General features: G+C 36.6%; 3 protein-coding genes across 3 annotated transcripts; 2 read left to right on the plus strand and 1 right to left on the minus strand.

Moving 5' to 3' along the window:
* The first annotated feature begins 7,375 nt into the window (after positions 1-7,375).
* On the plus strand, positions 7,376-9,972 carry LOC112723303 (uncharacterized). The gene is made up of 4 exons (XM_025774625.3): positions 7,376-7,956; positions 8,035-8,197; positions 8,670-8,890; positions 9,066-9,972. The coding sequence occupies exons 1-4, from the start codon at positions 7,771-7,773 to the stop codon at positions 9,324-9,326; spliced, it is 831 nt and encodes a 276-aa protein (XP_025630410.1). The 5' UTR covers positions 7,376-7,770; the 3' UTR covers positions 9,327-9,972.
* A 1,256-nt stretch (positions 9,973-11,228) lies between these two features.
* LOC112723304 (calmodulin-like protein 2) lies at positions 11,229-12,281 on the minus strand. Its single transcript, XM_025774626.3, has one exon. The coding sequence runs from the start codon at positions 12,107-12,109 to the stop codon at positions 11,369-11,371; it is 741 nt and encodes a 246-aa protein (XP_025630411.1). The 5' UTR covers positions 12,110-12,281; the 3' UTR covers positions 11,229-11,368.
* A 5,052-nt stretch (positions 12,282-17,333) lies between these two features.
* LOC112722122 (uncharacterized) lies at positions 17,334-17,834 on the plus strand. The gene has a single exon (XM_025773093.1). The coding sequence runs from the start codon at positions 17,334-17,336 to the stop codon at positions 17,832-17,834; it is 501 nt and encodes a 166-aa protein (XP_025628878.1).
* The last annotated feature ends 4,809 nt before the right edge of the window (positions 17,835-22,643 follow it).

Raw genomic sequence — 22,643 nt, forward strand, 5'->3', positions numbered from 1 at the left:
CTCTTTAATCCTTACCAATGTTTTATTCATACCTCACTTTAAATATAATTTAAATTCTGTTTCCAAGCTTACTAAATCATTACATTGTGAATTTAGATTTACTGATTCTTACTGTGAGATACAGGCACTTCCTTCATTGAAGATGATTGGGCAAGCTGAGATGCAAGGAGACTTATATGTGATGAATACTGAACCTATGAAATTGCTTTCATTAGATTTTAGGATACAATCTATAGCTCTTAGTGTGCAGCAAGACCTAGGAATTCTTTGGCATGATAGACTAGGTCATTTACCTTACAGCAGAATGATTATTATGCAAAAAGACTTTCCTTTTATTGATTGCATTGCTTCTTCACATGTTTGTGATTCTTGTCAATATGCTAGACAAAGAAAATTACCTTTCACAACAAGTAATACAAATTCTGAAAATGCTTTCAATTTATTGCATATTGATATTTGGGGACCTCTTTCTATTCAATCAACTTCAGGTCATAAATATTTTCTAACTATAGTTGAGGACAAAAATTGGTTCACATGGATTTATTGCATGAAATTAAAATCTGAAACTAGAAAATTGGTTCAAGACTTTGTCCAACTTGTGCAAACACAATTCAGCAAAAGAATTAAGCAAATTCGAACTGATAATGGTATGGAATTTAAAATGGACTCATTTTATAGTTCAAAAGGCATAGAACATCAAACTTCTTGTGTTGAAACTCCACAACAAAATGGTGTTGTGGAGAGAAAGCATCAACACCTACTGACAGTTGCAAGAACATTATTGTTTCACTCAAATGTTCCCAAATGCTTTTGGCATTATGCTGTGCAACATTCAGTTCATTTAATTAATAGGTTGCCTAGTGCCTTTTTGAACAATATAACTCCATATGAGGCTTTATTTCATTCAAAACCTGATCTACATGAGCTTAAAGTTTTTGGTTGTCTTGTGTTTGCTTCAACACTTACAGCTGGTAGGATAAAACTAGATCCTAGAGCTCGAAAGTGTACTTTCTTATGATCCAAGTCAGGAACCAGAGGTTCTATTTTGTTTGATTTAAACACAAAAGAAATTTTTATCTCACGAAATACAGAATTTTTTGAACACATCTTTCCTTTCAAATCTGTTCAAACAACAACCAGGACTCATGCAAACTCAAATTTTCACCCACAACACTCTTTTAATCCAACAGATTTTGATCCTTTTCCTGAATTGCAATTGCCTTCTGCATCACATTATGAGGATATTATTCATACATCATCACATCCTAGAATTACTGTTGATGTCTCTAATAACAATAGCTCTCTTTCATCTTTGAATAATGACATTAGTAAGAATTCTACATCTTTTGCATCTGCATCATACATTCATGAAAATAGTGATAATGCTACTGCCCTTATGCCTCATGTTGATCACATTCAACCTGAACCAACTCAGCCTGCCCTGAGAAGGTCTGAGAGGGATAGAAAACTACCCTCATACCTTAAGGACTTTCATTGTTTCAGTATGGCATCACATGAGGATCCCATCAATGCTGTTCGTTCTTCTTCAAACTGTAAGTACCCTTTATCACACCATTGTCATATGTATCTTTCTCTCCAAAATACCTAGCCTTCACTTTTGCACTTATAAATAACTAGGGGTGTAATTGGTTCGGTTTGGTTCGATTTTGGACCGAAAACCAACCGAACCGACCTGATCGGTTGTATGTTGATATCAACCATTCGGTTGACTGCTTTCTGGACAACCGAACCGAACCGAACCGAACCAACAGCGGTTTGGTTCGGTCAGTTTTTTCGGTTTTTTTATACCTAATAAACAAAATTTAAAATATCATAAAATAAAGTTTAAAACCTTCAATAAACTAGAATAACAAGAGTATATCACATTCAAATCCAATACAAATTCAACTTAATTAAATATAAAACAAAGGCAATTAAAAATGTCTAGCAAACCAACAAAAATAAACACACTTTAAACCGTAACAGTCACTTTAAAACAAATAAAAACCAAACAGCCAATCAACCACCATGCTTAATCTGAATTCACACCAGACTCATCCTCATCTTCTCCGGTTGGTGCAATTTCTACAAAAATAAAACAAGAAAATCAATATAGATTATAAATATAATATAGATTATAGATTATAAACATAAACCATGAAAGGAACTACAAAACTATGCAGCCATATATATGCAGAACAAAATCACAGCAGCTCATAACAGTACAATTGGCTAGTTTATTTGCATCATTTAATACTCACCAACTGCCATATAATCAAGCAGAATTTAAATTCATTAACAGCTCTAACAGTCCACCAAAACAAGCATCATTGGATTTAAAAACAACATAAATGATTTAAAAACAACATATTCTAACAAGTAGAAGGCAAGTTATTATTTCACAAGCAATGTATTCAATGAATATCTCTATTTCTCATCCAGGAAAAAAATTAAAATAAATAAATAAAGCGATGCATTATCCAGCCAATTCTATTTTATATATACCTTGTTATGTATATGACATTATTATTACAGAAAATTACTCTACACAAATTACTCTAATGATTCAGCCATTGCACAAAATCTTCACATTAAAGGATCTTGGTTCCTTATCATAGTTTCTTGGAATTGAAGTTCATAGAACAGATTCTATGCAGTTTGTCCCAAACAAAATATATAATAGACCTTCTATCAAAATTGGGAATGAGTGAAGCTAGTCCAATGCCTATCTCAATGATTTCATCCCTAAAATTACTATCAACTGGATCAGAGAAGTTTAATAGTAACGAAAGTTAGCCAGTTCATGCATAGTCCACTAAAGCTAAATTCTAAAGCTTGACAGCTGCTGAAGCAGAGATCACATGGGTTTAGAATCTACCTCAAAAATTAAACATCAAACTTCATATTATTTCACAAGCAATGTATTTCACAAGCATTATCCTGTGAGTTCTTGATGCAGCCAATACAAACAGACTATCTAAAAATAGAATTTCTAAAAAACATAACCACAAAGGCACAAACAGAATTTCTAAAAATCATAACCACAAACAGAATTTGTAAAAACAATTGTTCAGGCTAAATCAAGCACAATATTACTAAACAGAATCTCTAAAAATAATTGTTCAGAATTTCTAACCTCCGAAGAAGACATTGTGGAGTTGCTTTTTGCAGGAGATGGGAGATGGCTTGGTGACAGGAGTGCTGCTCTGTGCTCGAGTTGGACTGCGACGGCCACTGGAGTCTTGCTTGGAGACTGGACTGCTGCTCGGTGACAGGACTGCTTCTCGGTGAATCGATTGCCCCTCGGCGACGGCGACCCAGCGACGCAGCGACGGCGACCCAGCGACGGCGACCCTGTGACGGCGACCCTGCGACGGCGATGACTGAAGAGAAGAAGAGAGGAAGATAAGCTAGGGTTCTCCTTCAGGGTCTCCTTCTCTCGAGCATGGTGGAATCGAAGGTGGAAGTGTGGAACCGTGGAAGAGAAGAAGAGAGGAAGAATGCTAGGGTTCTGGATTTGGTTTTCGCGTAAAAGAGAGGAAGAAAGCTAGGGTTGTGTGTGAAGTTGCCCTTTTATACCTAGGTTAAAGGGCAACTTAGTAAAAGCACACCATTGAACCCTCATTCTTCGGTTTGGTTTACTTCGAAAAAAAAAATTGATTTTTCGGTTTTTTAATCGGTTGTTGTAAAATTCGGTTTGGTTCTGCGGTAATTTTCGGTCCGGTTCGGTAACTTACACCCCTATAAATAACCCTGACCCAAAGCACTACTCTGAGGCTGTTATGTATGATTGTTGGAGAAAAGCTATTGATGTAGAACTTGCTGCTCTTGAGCAAAACAAGACCTGGATCATTACTTCTCTTCCTCCTGGCAAGAATGCAGTAGGTTGTAAATGGATTTTTCGCACAAAATTCAACCCAAATGGGACAATTGAAAGACACAAGGCTCGGTTAGTTGCTCAGGGATTCACTCAAATTTCAGGCATTGATTATATTGACACTTTCAGCCCAGTTGTTAAAATGAGCACAGTGAGAGTTCTCTTAGCAATTGCAGCATCAAAGAATTGGCATCTTCATCAACTTGATGTCACTGCTATTTTGGTCTATGTCGATGATCTTGTGTTAGCTGGTGGTGATCTCTCGAAAATTGAAGCTGTCAAACGCTTCTTGGATAGCAAATTCAAGATAAAGGATCTTGGTATTTTAAAATTCTTCATTGGCATAGAAGTAGCAAGAAGTAAAATAGGGATTGCTCTTTATCAAAGAAAATACGCTTTAGATTTGATTAATGATTGTGGGTTACTTGGAGCCAAACCTGCCACTACACCCATGGATTATACTACATCTTTGTCAAAAAATTTTGGCTCTCCTCTACCTGATGCTGCTCTTTATAGAAGGCTGATTGGTCGCCTTCTTTATCTCACCAATACCAGACCCGACCTGAGCTACCCTGTAGGTTGTCTTACTCAATTCATGGATTGTCCCACTGATGTTTATCTCAAGACAGTTTATAGAGTGATTCGATACTTGAAATAGTCACCAGCATCAGATCTTTTTTTTCTGCCTCTAATTCTCTTATTCTCTCTGGCTATACTGATTCTGATTGGGGGCTTATAAGGATACTAGAAAATCTATTATTGGTTATTTCTTCTTTCTTGACCAAACTCTTATATCTTGGAAAAGCAAGAAGCAAACAACAGTTTCTAGATCCTCTTCTGAAGCTGAATATTGAGCTCTAGCAAATGGAACTTGTGAACTTGTATGGTTGCTAAAATTTCTAAAAGAATTCAAGATTTCTCCTTCCCTGCCAGTTGATATATTCTATGACAATAAATCTGCTATATATATTGCCTCAAATCCAGTTTTTCATGAACGGACAAAGCATGTTGAAATTGACTGTCATGTAGCTTGTAACAAATATAAAGAAGGAGTTTCAAATCTTCAACATATTGCCTCTAGTGAGCAGCTGGCTGATCTGTTTACAAAGCCTCTTGCACCGGGACCCTTCTCCTACTTGCTATTCAAGCTGGGATTACTTGATCTACATAAGTCAAGTAATACCAGCTTGTGGGGGATGTTAGTTAATATATATGCTGAAAATAATATTTTCAAATTTAAAAGATTTGTTAGTATATTTTTGTTTGTTTATTAGATTGTTCAGCTGACTAGTTTGTTAGGACTAGCTAATATATAGTTTGTTATTCCTTTTTGTTTTTACACCTTTTGCACAGCTATATAAACCATATAGCATAGTGTGAAGTTCTTATGATGTATCATTTAATTGGAATCAGAAAATTCATCATCACAACACTCTCCTCTCTCGGTTTCTTCTCAATCATTCTTTTCTTTCTTTTCTTTCTCATTCTGCTGCTGTCATTTCACTTGCTGCCAGCAACTTTTTTTTACTTTCTCCATTTATTGTTAATTTGCTGCTTAAAATTGATACTATTTTACAAATATTATTTCAATTGAAAAATGTGTGTCTAATTAAACTATAAAATCAATAACATCAAGATTTAAGGATGCAGTAAATAAAGATGCCATTAGAACCAAAGACTAAAAGACTAAACTATGAAATCAATGGCAAACTATGATAACATGTTTTTTATATGGTAAAAAAACTAAAACCTCATGCAGTTATTTTTTTATAAAGTTAATAAATAAAAATTATTAATTTTATATAAAAATAACCGCAGATAAATTTTTATTTTTTTATGTCTACTTACTTTAAATAAAAAAATAATAATATTTGAATGATAAAAAAATTAACTAAAATAGTTTAAATTTATTTTATTTAATATTTATTAATGATCGCTACAATTAATAATATTAAATAAGATAAATTTAGTAAAAAAAAAGAAGATAAATTTGATTACCGATAGAGAAATATGGAGCATAAACCTATACCGAAGAAATCAAGAAGGAAAAATTAATAGCAAAACGCATTTTCACATTCACATAGTAATACGTAATGATTAAGATTGGCAAACAGTTATAAATGAGCTTTTATTCTTGTGATATGTTTGATTATTATGTCTCCTTAACGTAAAGTAGAGCAAATGATGAACCTAAACCATTTATTGGAAAGTGACATCTTGAGTAAGATTTGTCCAAGAGAAAGGTTAAGATTCCCATGGTTTGATGGACCAAATTAAATCTCATGTTCTTTTAAAATTGTGCTAATCAATCAAGCTTGTTAGCTGGTAAAATTAAAGTGTTTTATTATTGAGGATGCATCATGCATTTCCTCAATTAATGAATGTACGTTGTTTTTAGGTTACACCGCTTATTTTTAGTCAAATTTTATTTTATTACTCTTCTGCTAACCTACCTTGTGGAAAAAGCTTTGGTTTCATGACTTTTTCGGATAATAGTCACCATCTTTATATAGTAGTAGATACTAATTAAGTGCATGGGATGGAACATACATACAAGTCTCTACCTGTAAGCTAGAGTTGATTTATTTTATTATCTCAACTTTAATTATTAGATAAGACATTAAAAATAATAATTGGAAATTGGAAATGGGATAAGAATTAATGTATAATTTGATTGCATAAAACTGGGTTATTAGCTACAAAGGAACCTTGACAAGATATTGCTCGTTATTATTGCTGAATAATTGAATCCGTTTGGAACTGTGGACTCGATTCATAGTCATAAGCAACAACATTCATTAATAATAATATAAATGAAAAAGTATAGTTAGGGAGAAAATCTTTTCTACCCAATTATTTTTGGTGTATTTTTTTCTTCTTAAGATATTTTTTACCTCTACAGATTAATAACTAATCTATAATTAAATTATTGCATGTATAATATGAAATTCGAATTTTCGATTCGTAGTTTTTTTTTTTATCTTTTGTATCTACTCCACTCATTTTTGCTAAAGTAGCGGGGCCGGAGGAAACCCTTTTTAAAGAAAGTCTTTCGTTTGGATTTGTTTCTTGATCCACATGTGTCGTGGGATCGTGGCCCAACTTATTTTTGTGTAAACCAAAAATAAAAACCAAAGAACAAGGAAAGATAAATTTAGAGTGAAAATTTACTATTCAGTATATCAAGATATTTTTTAGAATAAGGTATTATTTTTATTTTTAACATTTAGAATAAGCTTTAAAATTATTCTTAACAGTTAAATTATTATATTTAAATTTTTAATATTTTAAAGTTGTCTCAATGTTATTCTGCTGTAAAAAATTTATTAACAAAATTAATACAGGATAAAATTGAAATATTTTAAAATATTAAAAACTTAAATACGACGAAAACATTAAAAATTAAACGATATATTACTCTTAAAAAAAAATCAAATCAAGTAAAATTTATTTAAATTTTAAAAATTATTTAAACATTATAGACAACTTTTAAATCTTGCACTAATCTTTGCACAAAAATAATACTTTCCTCTATTTTGTTAAATAATTTATAGAACACATTATTTAAATAATTTACTCAAACCATTCATAACATAATGTCATAATCTAAAGAAAGATGCAGGAATTAATGAAAAGTGTATTTGATTAGTGAATGGGAAGTGGATAGAGGGGTAATCGGAAGGGACGGCTGACAGCTGTGTGATTCACCTGATTGGTGATTGCTCCTTCTTCATCGTCTTCATCTTCATCTCCATTTTCTTAGGGTTTGTTTCTCTCTTATCCAATTGGGGTTCTGGAATCTGCATGAACAGATCGGCGACGTTTGTAACCGCTGGCCATCGGAGGAGGAGGAGGAGGAGGTTAAAGTAATCTGTCGAAGCAGTTAGAATAACATGTCTGCCATCGTGTGCGGCAAGAGATCCGCCATATTCGAAGACCTTCCTTCTGCTTCTGCCTCTTCTTCTTCCTCCTCCCCTCCCGTCTCCAAGAGGATCCGCTTCTCCTCCTCTTCCCCCGTTCGCAGGCACTCCTTCCTCCTCGATCATCTCGTCGCTTTCTTCCCTGACATGGACAAGCAGGTTAGCTTCTTCCTTCGTTTCTTCTTTTTACCATTAGCGATTCATTATTGCTCACCGCCGTTTTCGTCTTTCTTGCAGCTACTGGAGAAGGCACTCGAAGAATGCGGGAATGATCTCGATTCTGCCATCAGGAGCTTGAACGACCTTCGCCTCGGAGGATTTCACGATAACTCCATTGATTCTGCTCCTGCCGTTGGCTCCCATGTACCGATAGATCCAACTGCTCACCTTCTTCCCCAAGGTAATGCCTACGAACGAACCTCTTGGATGTTGATATCTTACGAATATGCTTATGTCATCATGTGGATTCCGAATCTTTCTCTTGTGTCTGTGGTTATATGCTGATGCCTACAAGTATTGAATGTAACAGAGTTGTATGTATACATAAACAGGACAATTCTATGAAAAAGAAAAACTAGTCACAACGTATCGGATTTTATATATTCTTCAAGTTAATATGTAACACTCTGCATCCTTGAACTCAAGTTCCTAATGGTTCATGTTCACGTGCCGATGTAAGAAGTATGTGATTTATAGCTCAAATTCAATTGAATTCAGGAAGAATGTATGGTGATATATAGCAGTTACTATGATAGTAAGGCGAGTTTTGCTCTTGCTCTTCTTAATGTTACTTTTATGTAAAGTCTTTGCTTGTCATTATACATAATGAATTCTTGGACTACTTATGGAGATAATTGGCTACTTTGTTGTAGGTGAACCGAAATGTGAGGCAGAAGTTGCAGCTTGTGAGGAACCAGTCCCCGGACAAGATTATCCTTTAAATGGTGCCGAATGGGTGGAGCTTTTTGTTAAAGAAATGATGAATGCCTCAAACATGGATGATGCCAAAGCTCGAGCTTCAAGAGTGCTAGAGGCTTTGGAGAAATCCATTTTCACTCGAGTAAATGCAGAAACAGGGCAGAGCTTTCACCAGGTTAGTTGTTTTATCCATGTTTCTCGTGTTTTCATTATCAACCCAAATATCACTGTTATACTTCATTTCTTTGTTCCTTGTGTTCCCTCTTATCGATTCATCTATTTCTTCTAAAGACATCCAATCAAAATGAATTGTCATAGCATGTGTTTTACTTATGGTTTTCTTACTATAGGAAAAGTTGGTGCTAAAGGAACAAATGGAGGCCCTTATTCAAGAAAATATAGTTCTAAAGCGAGCAATCTGTATTCAGCATGAACGCCAGAAAGAGTACGAAGACAGGAATCAAGAGTTGCAGCAGTTGAAACAATTAGTATCCCAATACCAGGAACAGCTAAGAACTCTAGAGGTGAACAATTATGCATTGACAATGCATTTAAAGCAAGCAGAACAAAGCAGTTCCATACCTGGGCGTTTCCATCCGGACGTGTTCTAGTCATCTCACAACAACCTGTTCTATCGCTGCTGCTTTTGTAGTTTAAATAAATCAGGAAGAAGGAATGAGAAGGCAAATGCATGGTTGTTACACTCCACCTTTATCAATGGTGGATAGTGAGATTTATAACTACTTGATGATGCTTTGATACAGCCGAAATATTAGGCCGTACCCATTTAGTAAATTGTATTTGATATAGTCTTATAGATAACAGTCTTATAGATACACATTTCTGAAGTGGTGTATTAAAATTTGGAAACCCTGGATCAAGTGAATGGTGTCAACCATGAAGCTAGAGTTATCATCAAGGGTGCTGTAGCAGGAGAGTAGTGGTTGCTTGTTTTGCAGGATTCAGGAATGTCACGAGTCCAACCAGTGTGCTGATTTCTTGGCTGGTCTTCCATCAGACTGATCAGGATTGTGGTGACTATATCCTCTGAGTTGTATCTGTGTAGTTATCTATATTTTCCTGGGCATATAGATTGCTCATCAATTCTCTTATCAAGTATGATTTCTTAGTTTATGCAAGTTTATACATGGAATGTAATGGCGAAGATTTGATTCTGGGCCCTTATTAAGTTCAAGGGCAATTTTGCTTTAAATTTTATTATAATACCAGTTCTGTTAAGTTTTATTTTAAAGAAAACTTACTGCAGTTTCTTCTTGCAACAGCTATAATTTACTCTTAACTTTGCAAGAGACTAATGGTTGTTGTGCTGACATATAAGCTTGTCTCCTTCTTCCCAAGGTTAAGATTTCAGGTCTGTCTGTCTTCCACCTTCCCTGGTGTTTTCTCCGTCAGAGGGCACTACTCAAAAAGATAAAGAAGACATGGACTAGTTCAGTAGTTCCTCTTTTGGAGTGTCATAACTCATAACTAGTCCGTTATTATGATATTATTTTGGGTGATGCTCTTTAGTGTAAAATACTTGAAAAATATTTTACAATATTGAAATTTGACCATAGAGCTTTATTGGAATATTGATTTAGTAATAAGCAAAAGGTTATTTGTTTACCCGAACTAATAAAAGTAAGAAAGAATTTAGGATTGAGTATTTCAAGTTTATTAGTAAACAATAATGAGAGATTGTGAGTCAAATAATCTGATTTGAATATGTTGATCCACTATCAAATAGAATGAAGTCTAAATTAATCAGTTTCGTCTTAAAATATATTCCTTTAAAGCAAGTATAAGAAGTATATTTTTCTTAAAATAATTCTAAATTTCGTTACAATTTTAATATATCATATGCTTTTAAAAAGTAAATACTAAATACATTCTCATTTGTTTACTTCATAACCAAGTTTATTGTGACAGATTTTCCTCTCTTATGTTTGCATTGCTTGAAAAAGTAGAATGAAAGATTGATAAATAATGTTGTATGTATTCATTTTATCTCTTATATTTATTAAATTGATATATACTTTTAATCATTAAACACAATATAAAACTCATATAAAATAGATCTTAGACTTCATTTAATAGTAAAAAAATATGTATAAGACATAAAAGAGGTACAAATACCAAATCTTAGAGCGGAAAAAAAAAAAACTAAAAGACACATAGGAATGGACCTGGACCATGCAGAAAGCCAGCATTACTTTCATCATTATATGCACTTTTGCTTTTGTTGACACCCTTTGAAGAAGGAACTGGAAAAAGGGAAGCAATAACCCACCCACATAATGAGAGATTGAGGAAGCATTGTTCGTACCCATGCCTTAGGGTGTTCTGTTTCTGTAAGCCAAACTTTCAAGTTTTGGTCCCCTTTACACCTGGATATTTCTGCTTTAAAATGTTTTATAAAATGTCTAACATCCCTCTAATTATTAAAGAAATTAAAACCATGGTGGAGGGAAAATCCTAACCTAAGCATCAAATCACAAATCTTGGCATCTTGCTTCTTGAAATAATAGTTGAAAATTTATAAGGTAGTCATAATAATAAGTCAAACATATAGATATCAAAGAAACTTCAAAATGAATGAGTGACAATAGTAATATACAATAGAGAATACAGAATTTGCATGGTGATGAGGGTTTTATGAAAAGATGGATGGATTGAAACGGTTTCCTCCATTGTTATTGATCATCATTTTCTTGAACTCATGAAAATTAACCATGCCATCACCATCCATATCAACCTTCCTAATCATGTCCCTGCACTCTTGAATATTCTTCCCTTCCCTTAATCCCAAGGAAGTTAGCACCAAAGCAAGCTCCTCCACTGATATTAACCCATCTTTGTCTTTGTCAAACACATCAAACGCCTCCTTCAAGTTCACCTCTTCTTCCTCTTGTTCAACTTCACCTCCCAATTCCCTCGTTAGCAAGCAAAACTCTTCGAAATCAAGCAACCCGTCCCCGTTGGAATCAAACTTGACAACAATGTCATCAATCTCTGTGTCCGTCATCAACATTCTGATGTTCCTCAGTGACTCCTTCAGCTCCTGCCCTGTGATGAACCCGTCCCCGTTCTTGTCGAAAGTCGAAAACACCTTCCTAAGCTCCTCTTTCCTCAACGCAGATGCTGCTGAGGATCTAGAAGATGATGATGGAGCTTCAGCAGTAGTATTGGTTTTGGTCTTCTTGGGGAACAAAATTTGAAGGCACGCACAAATCTTGTTAGTGGGTATGTTAAAAAAGATGTTGATGATGGCTGCAATGAAAAGCAGTAATAGCAAGAGTGTAGCTAGAACCATGTTTAAGAATTGGATAAGGAAGAAGAGGAAGACAAAGAAGAACGAAGGTGTGTAGTTAGAAGACAATGAGTCAATGAGCATAAGAAAACAAAACTTTATCGTTGTTATAAAACAAATTAAACTAAGGTTCCAACTTCCAAGTGTAACACAAGTTACGCGGGGTTTGGTACATATAAAATGCTCTTTCTCTTTTTTTGATCCCACACACAACCGCGTGATTTCTAAAGTGTAACTAAGCACACGAGTAAATAAAATATCGGTCGAATTTTATGGCATGCCTCTAGTGTAAATCCAACTCGGTTTGAGGTCATGTTTTATAGTGAAAATATATATTTTACGTTAAACTTAATAAGAAAACGTTATATCTTATGTTTTTATTAATATTTTTTATATTGTATAGTATAATTTTTTTTAAATAATGTATTTTGGTATAAATGTTATATAATATTTATTAAATTCAATTTTTAAAAGTAAGACTTTATTAATTAGTTATATCAAAATTTACAAAATTATATATATACTAAGTATGTATTGGGTCAATTTGGTGTAAATTGATTTATTTCGAGTTAATTTAGGTCGAATTTAAAGCTTTAAAATAGACTCTACTTTAAATTTAAATAATTATAAGAGAGAGAAAAAAAATAGAGAATATATACTTAATTATTATGATTAACATTCAACTTAATTATAATTATAGACACTATATAAATGATTCACCATAATTTAAACGGTTGGATAAAAATATACAAATAATTATAAGTTGAGTTACTGTGATGGGAGGAATTGATTCACTACCTTGCCCAAAGGTGAAGAAATTCTACCTGTCCGATGTGACACAATGGGTAGCGGAATTTTTCATTCCACATCCAATAGTAACAGCAGATTTAAATTCAGTGGATTAAGGAATTTTGTGCCTTGGGTCTAATTTAAGTTTAAACCGGTTTCGGACATGGACAACTCTCACTCAAAGATTCTTGAAATGAAATCATGATGAAGGGCCTAACTTTTTTTAAATGACATGAACACGCCACACGTTTTATCGCACCCTCCTCATTAGGTAGTGTGTTGACGAAGGATTCCGTAATTTTTTTTGAAGAAGGTTATTAATTCTCTTTACGAAACTAATTTTACTTTTGTTCCGATCCAGTCTAATAAGGGTTTCGGCTCCGACCGCGACCTGCCGATCCGTCGGACCCGACTTCGGATGACTCGCGTGCCGCTTCACACCTACTGAAGAAACTTAGACAATTAGCGAAATCTTTTAGGCAGATGGGCCAACTCGAGTTAGAGTATAAATGGGGAGGAACCTACCCACATTTCTTACTCTAATCGGTCGCCTCTTAGTACGGACACTAACTTAAGCATCGAATTGTCTTTTTAGGTAGACCCACCACTGTAAGAAAAAAGGCATATCAACACTTTTTTTCTTAACACGCTTTTATGAGGGTGGCCACTGATTTCTGATTTGACCACGCTTTTTTACTACGCTTTTGAGAAATTTTGGCACGCTTTTATGAGGGTGGCGACTAAGTAGAGATTTAGCCACGTTTTTTTGTCACGCTTCAAAAGCGTGACCATAGAGAGCAACATGCACGCTTTTAAAGCGTGCCAATAGAGTTATGTTATGGTGATGTTTTTAAAATTTTGTCGCCACGCTTTTCATTGCCACAATTCAAAAGCGTGGCCTAAAGGTATCAATCAGCACACTTTTAAAAGGTGACCATTTTTTTGTTTTGGTCACTTTTTAAAAGCGTACCTATTTCCTACTCTATTATATATATTAAGATTCAGAAACCCTAAATTGGCATACACTCCTCTCTCTCTCTCTCTCTCTCTCTCTCTCTCTCTCTCTCAAAGCACTCACGCCGCGTGCACACACAAACTCGTCTCTCACTCACGCAACCTCAGGCTCCATTCTCCTCTCTTCGTCACAGTCCTCTCTGTCGCTGTCCGTCGAAGACTCACGCCATCCAGCAGCCGCGTGTGCTTCGTTGCAGTTCATCAGCCTCTAGCCGTTCTCAGCGCCTTGGTGTTTTGTCGTTCTCAGTGCCGTTGTGCTCCATCACAATTCGTCAGCTGTCCAGTCTTGCAACGTCCAGCCTCTCCGCCACCATCAAGTCTCTTCGCCTCTGTCGCTGCATCTTCCATTCTCTTAGGGTTTTTGATTTTTTCTTAATTCTGTTTTTAAATTCTTTTTATTTGTCATAATTTGTTGTTGTGATTCTGATTTTTGAATTCTGTTTTAAAATTCTTCAAGTCTTAGGTTTTCTGATTTTTTAGTTATGTTTATTTATAGCAATTTATTGTCATAATTCCGTTCTTAATCTGATTATTTGTTACTTGCTGATTTTTGTTAGGATTATTTGTTAATTTTTTTATTTTGCAGAGTTCATCAAACAAACACAAATCAAGCCCGCACGTTATCCAATTAAACTAGATATAATACTCTTTTTTACTGACTTGTATTTGATGGTTTTAACCTCTCCCTCTAAGATTTTGAGATCTGAAAAGCATAAAAAAACCTCTTAGAAAAATATCTTATTTTTAGTAATTTGTCTTTGAGGATTGCAGTAATTCAGACACTAATCTTGATGAGTTGGGGAAGGAAAGCATTAAGGAAGATGATCGAACCATTTTGCTTGAAGCAAGGCTTACACGATCATCATCAGCAAAATTCTATGGATCATCTGTCCCTCTCTAAGTTTCTCCTTTGTTTGTTAGCATCACCCATTTTAATTCTCTTGTTAATAAACCGAGGTGGGTCTATGGCTACCCTTTCTCTGTCCCTCTCTGTGATTTCAAAATGGTTGAACTATGAATTGTGAACTTGTTTCTTCAATTGTCTATTTTCAGGTTAATTGATACTAAACATTTTGATTCCTCTATTTTCTGAGAATTTGAGCTGTTCCCTGAAAATTTGAGCATGGTTTTGATTCCTCTATTTGTTTAGAAAATGTTATTGAACTGATCTGAACTTTAATCTGCATGGTTTGTTTAGCAAATGATTTTGATTCTTCTGTTTCATGAGAATTTGAACTGTTTCTGTGTGTTTTATAGCGTTGAAAATTATGATTTATTGATCTGTACTTGATGAGAAATTTCTGAAATTTTGAGGTTGAGGTTAAGTTTGATTGTCCCAACTCATTTAATACTTCCGATGAGTACCATTCACGAGAACTATCTATGACACTTTATCACAGAAAAGACTCATTATCCAAGAGAAGTAACCTAGTACGTTAGTTTCAATTTTCCAGCTTCATTGATAATATTATTCAATCTAAGAGATAGAATTATGTGACTGAGATATTACATTATCCTGTTCTGTTTTCATTGATAAAGTGATTTGTAATATCTGATCTATATGAAATTTGAAACTTGTAATGTTATACGCTAGGCAATTATTTGACTTCAAAGAGAAATTTTGTTTTTTTCAAGAGCATAAATGGATCAAGCATTGTTTTGTTTTAGCTTTATGCAATTTATGCATTCTTACTGAGACTTTATTTTCATTTACTTCCTTCGTTACAGAGTTCACAGGATCAAGGAGACATGGTTGATTTTTCAGGACCCTTAATATCTCAAATGCACACCGTCAATGAGATCTTAGCAACGACACATATGACATACTGTCTGGCGATCATGGTTTCAGAAAGGTATAACAACATTTTCAAGCTGATAGTTACAATTCAAAACTGCAGTATATTTTGTGTAGTTGTGCTTAGACTTGTTGAAATCATTATTAAATGAAGATAAAATGGTTGAGTGTGTTTTCATGGCATTTCTTTTAAACTTGTTACAGGTAAGAAGAATGGAAAGTAAAGAAACTGCATTGATATTCATGCATGAAGAATATAAAATCCTCAAGCGCTACAAAAATAATAGAAGTTCTTTCAAGAGGGCCATCTCCTTTCTCTAAAGCACAATGTTGTGAGCTACAAGATTCAGCAGCTTAAGTTTTTGCCTATAAACCGTGAAACTCAACAATATTATGTTTGGATTATTGATATTTATCTTTTAATTTCTTTATTTTCTACACAAAAAATGACAAAGAGATAGAATAAGTTAATGACTTTTAATAAGTTTTATATGTATTGATATTTTTATCCCAATGTATTTTATAACTACTTTGGTTATAAGAGATTGATATAGCTAATTTGGTTTGAATTTTATTAATGTAATACTAATTTTCATCAATTAATTTTTTTAAATGTAATACTAATTTTTATTAATTAATTTTAAATGATATTATTTTTGGAGTGCATCAGAGTACGTGTAAAAGCACATGCCAGATTTTTTTAATTTAATAGGGATATAGCCACGCTTTAAAATGGTGGCAATAGGTCCATGTGTTTTCGACTATTGGCACGCTTCAAAAGTGAAGCCATATCTTTTACTATTGGCACGCTACAAAAGCGTAGCCATATCTTTCACTTTTCGGTACGCTTTTAAAGCGTCGCTATAGGGTTATACATATGGCCACGCTTTTAAAGCGTGACAATAGATGAAAGCGTGGCAAAAAAGAAAGTGTGCTGATAGATTTACAAAAGCATGGCAATGCAGCAACCGGCACACTTGTGGATGTGACTATTTCAAAAGCGTGCCGATAGCTCAAAAAGCGTGGCGAAAAGCTATCGGCACGCTTTTTTGCACTTTTCGGCACTCTTTAAAAGCGTGGCAAAAGGCTTATTTTCTTATCGTGCACCCGCCGAATCACTGACAACTTGGATGATCGCCTCACCCTCGAAGCTCGTGCCCAGGTCCAGATCCCCTCACACCTCATTACTCCAATCTCGACCTCATCCGATCTGACATTTACCTGAGCAACCAAACATTGGCGTTGTCTGTGGGGATTTGGCACGTGTATGGAGCTCTTATCTCATGTAGAGGAAGTACGAGAGGAGGGGGGAGCCCACTTGAGAAACAAGGTAGGCTCCACAGCCTCTTCTTAAGAATGCTCAAGACCACCATCCCTTCGAGATGACCCCCTCCAGATCTCCCAAGAGATGCCTATTTAGTGGTATGGGTGATGACAACTCAAAGATCACGCAGGAACTCCGGCACCGAGTACAAAACTTTGAAAGAGAGCTAGCGACAAAGGCTCGCTACCGTCCAGACACAGCAAAGACTCTCACCCAAATCTGTCCCACACCTGATCTCCTACTAGGTTGTCGGAAGGTCGTGGGAGAAGCCCCAAGAGGGAAGCGAATGAGTTGATGCTCGATCTCACTCCTACACCTATGATAGGTCGGAAGGACGCGGGGAGACTAGGAGAGATAGAGGAAAGAAGCGATGGGACCCCATCATTATGGGTGCAACCCCTTTCCACCCTTCGATCCTCAAGGTCCAGCTACCGAAAAACTTTGACAAGCCTACGGACATGAGGTACGATGGGACGAAAGACCCACAGGAACATCTGACGGCCTTTGAGACCAGAATGAACCTGGAGGGTGTTAGTGAGGCTGTCAGGTGCCGTGCTTTCCCAGTAATCCTGGCAGGTCCAATAATATGGTGGTTTAATGCGCTCCCGCAGGAGTCTATTATGGCCTTCGCGGACATCTTACAGAGGTTCTTAGCGCAGTTCACCACGCGGATAGCCAAAGCCAAGCACTCGATCAACTTGTTAAGGGTCACGCAACGTGCTGGCGAGCCAACGATGAAGTTCCTCGATCGGTTCAATGATGAATGTCTAGAGATTGATGGCTTGACGGACTCGGTAGCAAGCCTATGCCTGATAAATGGCCTATTGAATGAGGACTTTAAGAAGCATCTCACTACTAAGCCTGTTTGGACGATGCAAGAAATCTAAAATGTGGTGAGGGAGTATATCAACGATGAAGAGGTTAGTCAAGTGGTGGCCGCCAATAAGCGGCAGCCACCTAACCCGCCAGCTTGTCAAGCCGGATACGTAAAAAAGCCAAAGGAGATGCCGAGGGAGGGAACCTTAGGGAAGCCATTCAAGCCGTTCTCCCGGGTGGGAAAGTTTACTCACTATACCCCTCTCACAGCATCTATTGTGGAAGTTTACCCACAAATCACAAATAAAGGCAAACTGTCGAAGCCTCAGCAGCTGAAGGATAGGACATGTGAAAACAAAAGCCTATACTGCGACTATCACAAGGGTTTTAACCACAAAATCCAAAACTGCTTTGATCTGAAGGATGCTTTAGAGCAGGCCATCTAGGAGGGTAAGCTGACTAAGTTCTCGCAATTCATACGAGAACCGAGGAGGAGAGAGCAAGAACAGTCCGAGGAGGACCGCAATCGAGCTGTGAAGCTGAGGCAAGGGCCCCCCGAGAACGCTGACAATGCTCCAATTGTAGTCATTAATGTCGTGGCTGGAAGAGACGCACCACCCAAGTCGAAGTCAGCAGCAAAAAAGGATGCTAAAATCCTAGTCGTCTATTCAGGAAATTCTAAGGACCATTCCACGGAGTTTCCCAATATATCTTTCGGCCCGGTAGATCGATTGTGTCACGATCTCCCCGAAAACCCACTCATGGAGAATACAAAAATGATTGGGATGGGCATCGTGAAGCGAATCCTAGTGGACACCGAAGCTAACTCGAACATCATGTTTAGAAATGTGTTTGATGCCCTGGGACTCAAAGAAAACGACCTCAAAAACCACCAGCACGGGGTCGTTGGCTTGGGCGATAACTACATAAGACCTGACGGGCTAATCACACTTCCTATTTGTGTTGGATCTGGGGAGAGCAAGAGGTCAGTGATGGCAGAGTTAGTGGTCTTGAGGGACTCCACAGCCTACAACATCATCTTAAGAAGGAGGACTATCAACGAGTTCTCGGCTGTCATATATACAAAGTTCCTAACAATGAAGCTTGTGACGGACAATGGAGCCGTAGGTTCCATCCGAGGATACCTGGAAATGGCGGTTGCTTGCGACGATGCCAATCTCTCACTAAGGAAGAAGTTAAAAGAGGCAGCCGGGTGTTCCTAGCGGATTTGGATGCGATGGTTGACGACAAGCCGAGACCAGAGCTTCAGGGAGACCTGAAAAAGTTCCGGGTGGGAGACACAAAGGACAAGTTCATCTTCGTGAACCGAAACCACCCCCACGAGTTAAAGGAACCTCTCATCGAGGCCGTCAGAGCAAACGGCGATCTATTCGCCTGGACCCCGGCTGACATGCCAGAAGTGGACCACGATTTCATGTCGCATCGTCTGGCCGTGAAACCAGATGCCAAGCCAGTAGAGCAATGGCAAAGAAAGATGTCTCCAGAGAGGGATAACGAGGTGGCCAGACAGACAGTCAGCCTGTTGGAAGCTGGATTCATAAGGGAGTTAGAGTACTCAACGTGGCTCTCAAACGTGGCCCTTGTTAAGAAAGCCAATGGGAAGTGGAGAATGTGCGTTGACTATTCGGATCTTAACAAAGCATGTTCGAAAGGTTCATTTCCTCTCCCTAACATCGACGCACTGGTAGATGCAGTGGCGGGGTACCGATTTCTAAGCTTTATGGACGCGTACTCAGGGTACAATCAGATCCCGATGTATCGCCTAGACGAGAAAAAAAGGGCATTCATAACTCCGACTATAACACCCTAATTACTCTAAGCCTTACCTCTAGCCGTAAAGTAAAGGATAACTAAGTGCCACGACAGTTCTAAGGCTTATACGATAATATATATATATATATATATATATATATATATATATATATATATAAAGGAATAATAGTACGAGAAACCCGATGAAGGATTACAGCTCAAAAACTGAGATACAAAGGTGCGAAGCGTTCACACGAAGCTACAATCCTAAAGGCACAAGATATAGATACAAGATAACAAAGTATATGAAAATATATAAGCATAATAGTCATAGAGTACTAGCCACAACCTGCAGAGTTTTAGGCCCACTAGCTATATACAGATATATATAGTTCTGAAAGTTAAAACAGCATATACAACATCTCTCTCCAAGTTTGCCTTTAAGGCAAATAAATATTCAAAAGTGAGAGTACTAAAACAAATTATCCAAAAGAAATCCAAAAGATTATAAAGGTCCTCTGTTTTGTCACCATCACGCAACTCACAAAATATGGTACGAGAACCAGAGGTTCTCAGTATGGTAACAGTCTTTGGTAATGTAACATATAAGATTCCGGAACGCCAGAGGCAATCCTAGAACTTCACATCATGGATAGTATTCAAGCTTATAAAACAAGTAAATAAATCCTTAAACAGGTCCTCTAACTTAGGGGATTTCCAATCTAACATTTACACTGCTATCCCACAGCCTTCGCTAGCCTAATTGCCATGCAATTCCATCACCACCGCCTACCAAACCTTCTCAATCCTAGTAGAAAACACAAGTAATTCATACAAGTAAAGCACAAGTAATTATCATGTATAGCAAGTAAATCAAGAAGCAATTAAGCATGTTATACAATTAGGCATAGTATGCAAGTAAACAAAGCAAGCAACCACATAGAAAATGCACATGATGAATGCCTGTCCTATTGGCTATGATATCACATTGTCGGTTCAACTGCCAACCCGACACATCCTTATGGAGATGTTGCCTTTCGGGAACCCCCAGGGATATCGTGTCTGGCACACGGTCCAAGGATATAGTGCCCGGCACACTTTTGTAATTCCGAAAGGATGCGAGCGGGATACTCAGCCACAGACCTCACATCTCAATGTAAGCGGGACTAACCACCGCCCTTACACCGCCACCGCGACCTCGACAGGCGGGATTAACCTACCATCCCTGCCAGGCGTATAGCGTCTCAACCATATCAGTATAATACAATATATATCCATATCTCATTCAGTGATCACTTTCAACATTCAATAATTCACCATTTCTCTTCGAGTCTCTGACTCGTCATAACCATCATTAATCCCTTGATTTCACAAGTTTACCATCAGCTTTTAAGTTCCCACAATCATCATCAATATAGTACTCCAATGGTTCACTCACAACTTCAGAAACCTAAACCTCCGTCTTCTAAACTTTTCACCAGAAATTATCTTAATTAAACTCACTCATTGTATTTTATATGTTTCAAAGCCTAAAATAAGCTAAGGGGTCTTAAACAAGCGTTACGGAAGTTTGCAAGCTTACCTAGAAGGTAAAATGATTGAAAACAAAGTTTTTATTTAAAAAGCAGGGCTTGTGCGTACGCATAGAGGTGTGCGTACGCACTCAACAGAATGCTCTTCCCAGTTTGTGCGTACGCACAACTTGCAACTTTCACAGGGTGTGCGTGCGCACACCCCTCGTACGTGCGCATGAGTCATAACACCCATCCTGCTCGGTGCGTAGGCACAGGTGTGTGCGTGGGCACACAAACCAGAACTTACAATTTTCTGCAACATCACAGAATTCATATTTTTTACACTAACTTCCAACGATCATATATTTTTCTACATAATTTCAATTTCTACGAAATCTATACCATTTTAAAGCTCTTTGAATTATCTTTAATTTGATACAAAATCCAATCAATTTCAAAAATCGAGGCTTAAGATATGATCCCCAAAGTTAGCCAAAAATTCATTTTTACCAAAAACCTTTAAACCTCAAATTTACCAAACTCTCAATTCAAAACCAATTATTCCACATCCAAAACAGCCCCAAAGTTCCTAAATTATATTAATATACCTTCTTATCATTCCACAACTTAGCAACGTATAATATCATCCATTCCATACACCAAATTCTACTTATAAAACTCAATTTTCAATAATTAACATCACAAAACATCATTTCACCATCCTCAACATTTATCCACATCAACAAGCCTCATAATTTATTATTAATCCTCATAATCATCATTATCCAACCCCACATTATAAATCAACATCATCATTCACCGAAATCATTACAATCATCAAAATCATCATACATCACATTTATCAACAACCAATTCAATCCTATCCTAAGGTCTACTAGCCTAAGTGTCCAGAAATATTACATATTTCATAGAAAAAACCGAAACTTGGCCGATTTTCAATATACACCAAACACCGAAATTTGACTTCAACGAAGTTTCTACAAGTTTTCAAGTTCAATCAAGCCACCACAACCAATCCAAAAGCTCCAATAATCATAAATTTCAAGTTATACACAATTAATTCATCATAATTAATACTTAGGGTTTACCAAAATCATAAATCCATAAGGGTTTATGATATTCTTACCTTACCCAATAGTTTGGGAGGGCAAAACCCAACAATACTTCAATGCTACAACACCCATAAACAATCAAAATCACAAAATCTATTCAATATCAAAACCTAAATTTTTGAAATTCTTAGAGCTGAAGAATGGGGAGGGAGTTTTGAAATCTTACTAACAAAAGTTAGATAGAACTAACGGGCTCGGCGAGAACTTCGCATAGCCGCAAACGGGACGCGAATCGGAGTACCGTAGATCAAGATATGATCATTTGAAGAAGAAAGTGAATAGTACCACTTCTTCCTCCTCTTTCTCAATTCAGCAGCTGCTTTTTGTGTTTTTAGGTTGTGTATGAGGCTGAATGGCCTTCATTTAAGTATATATATATATGTTGGGTTTGGGCTCAACTTGGGACGGGTCCAACCCGTTAGCGTTTTTTGATTGGGCCAAATCTTTAAAATTTGTGCCC

This window comes from Arachis hypogaea, chromosome 11 (assembly GCF_003086295.3).
Source record: "Arachis hypogaea cultivar Tifrunner chromosome 11, arahy.Tifrunner.gnm2.J5K5, whole genome shotgun sequence".
Taxonomy (NCBI): Eukaryota; Viridiplantae; Streptophyta; class Magnoliopsida; order Fabales; family Fabaceae; genus Arachis; species Arachis hypogaea.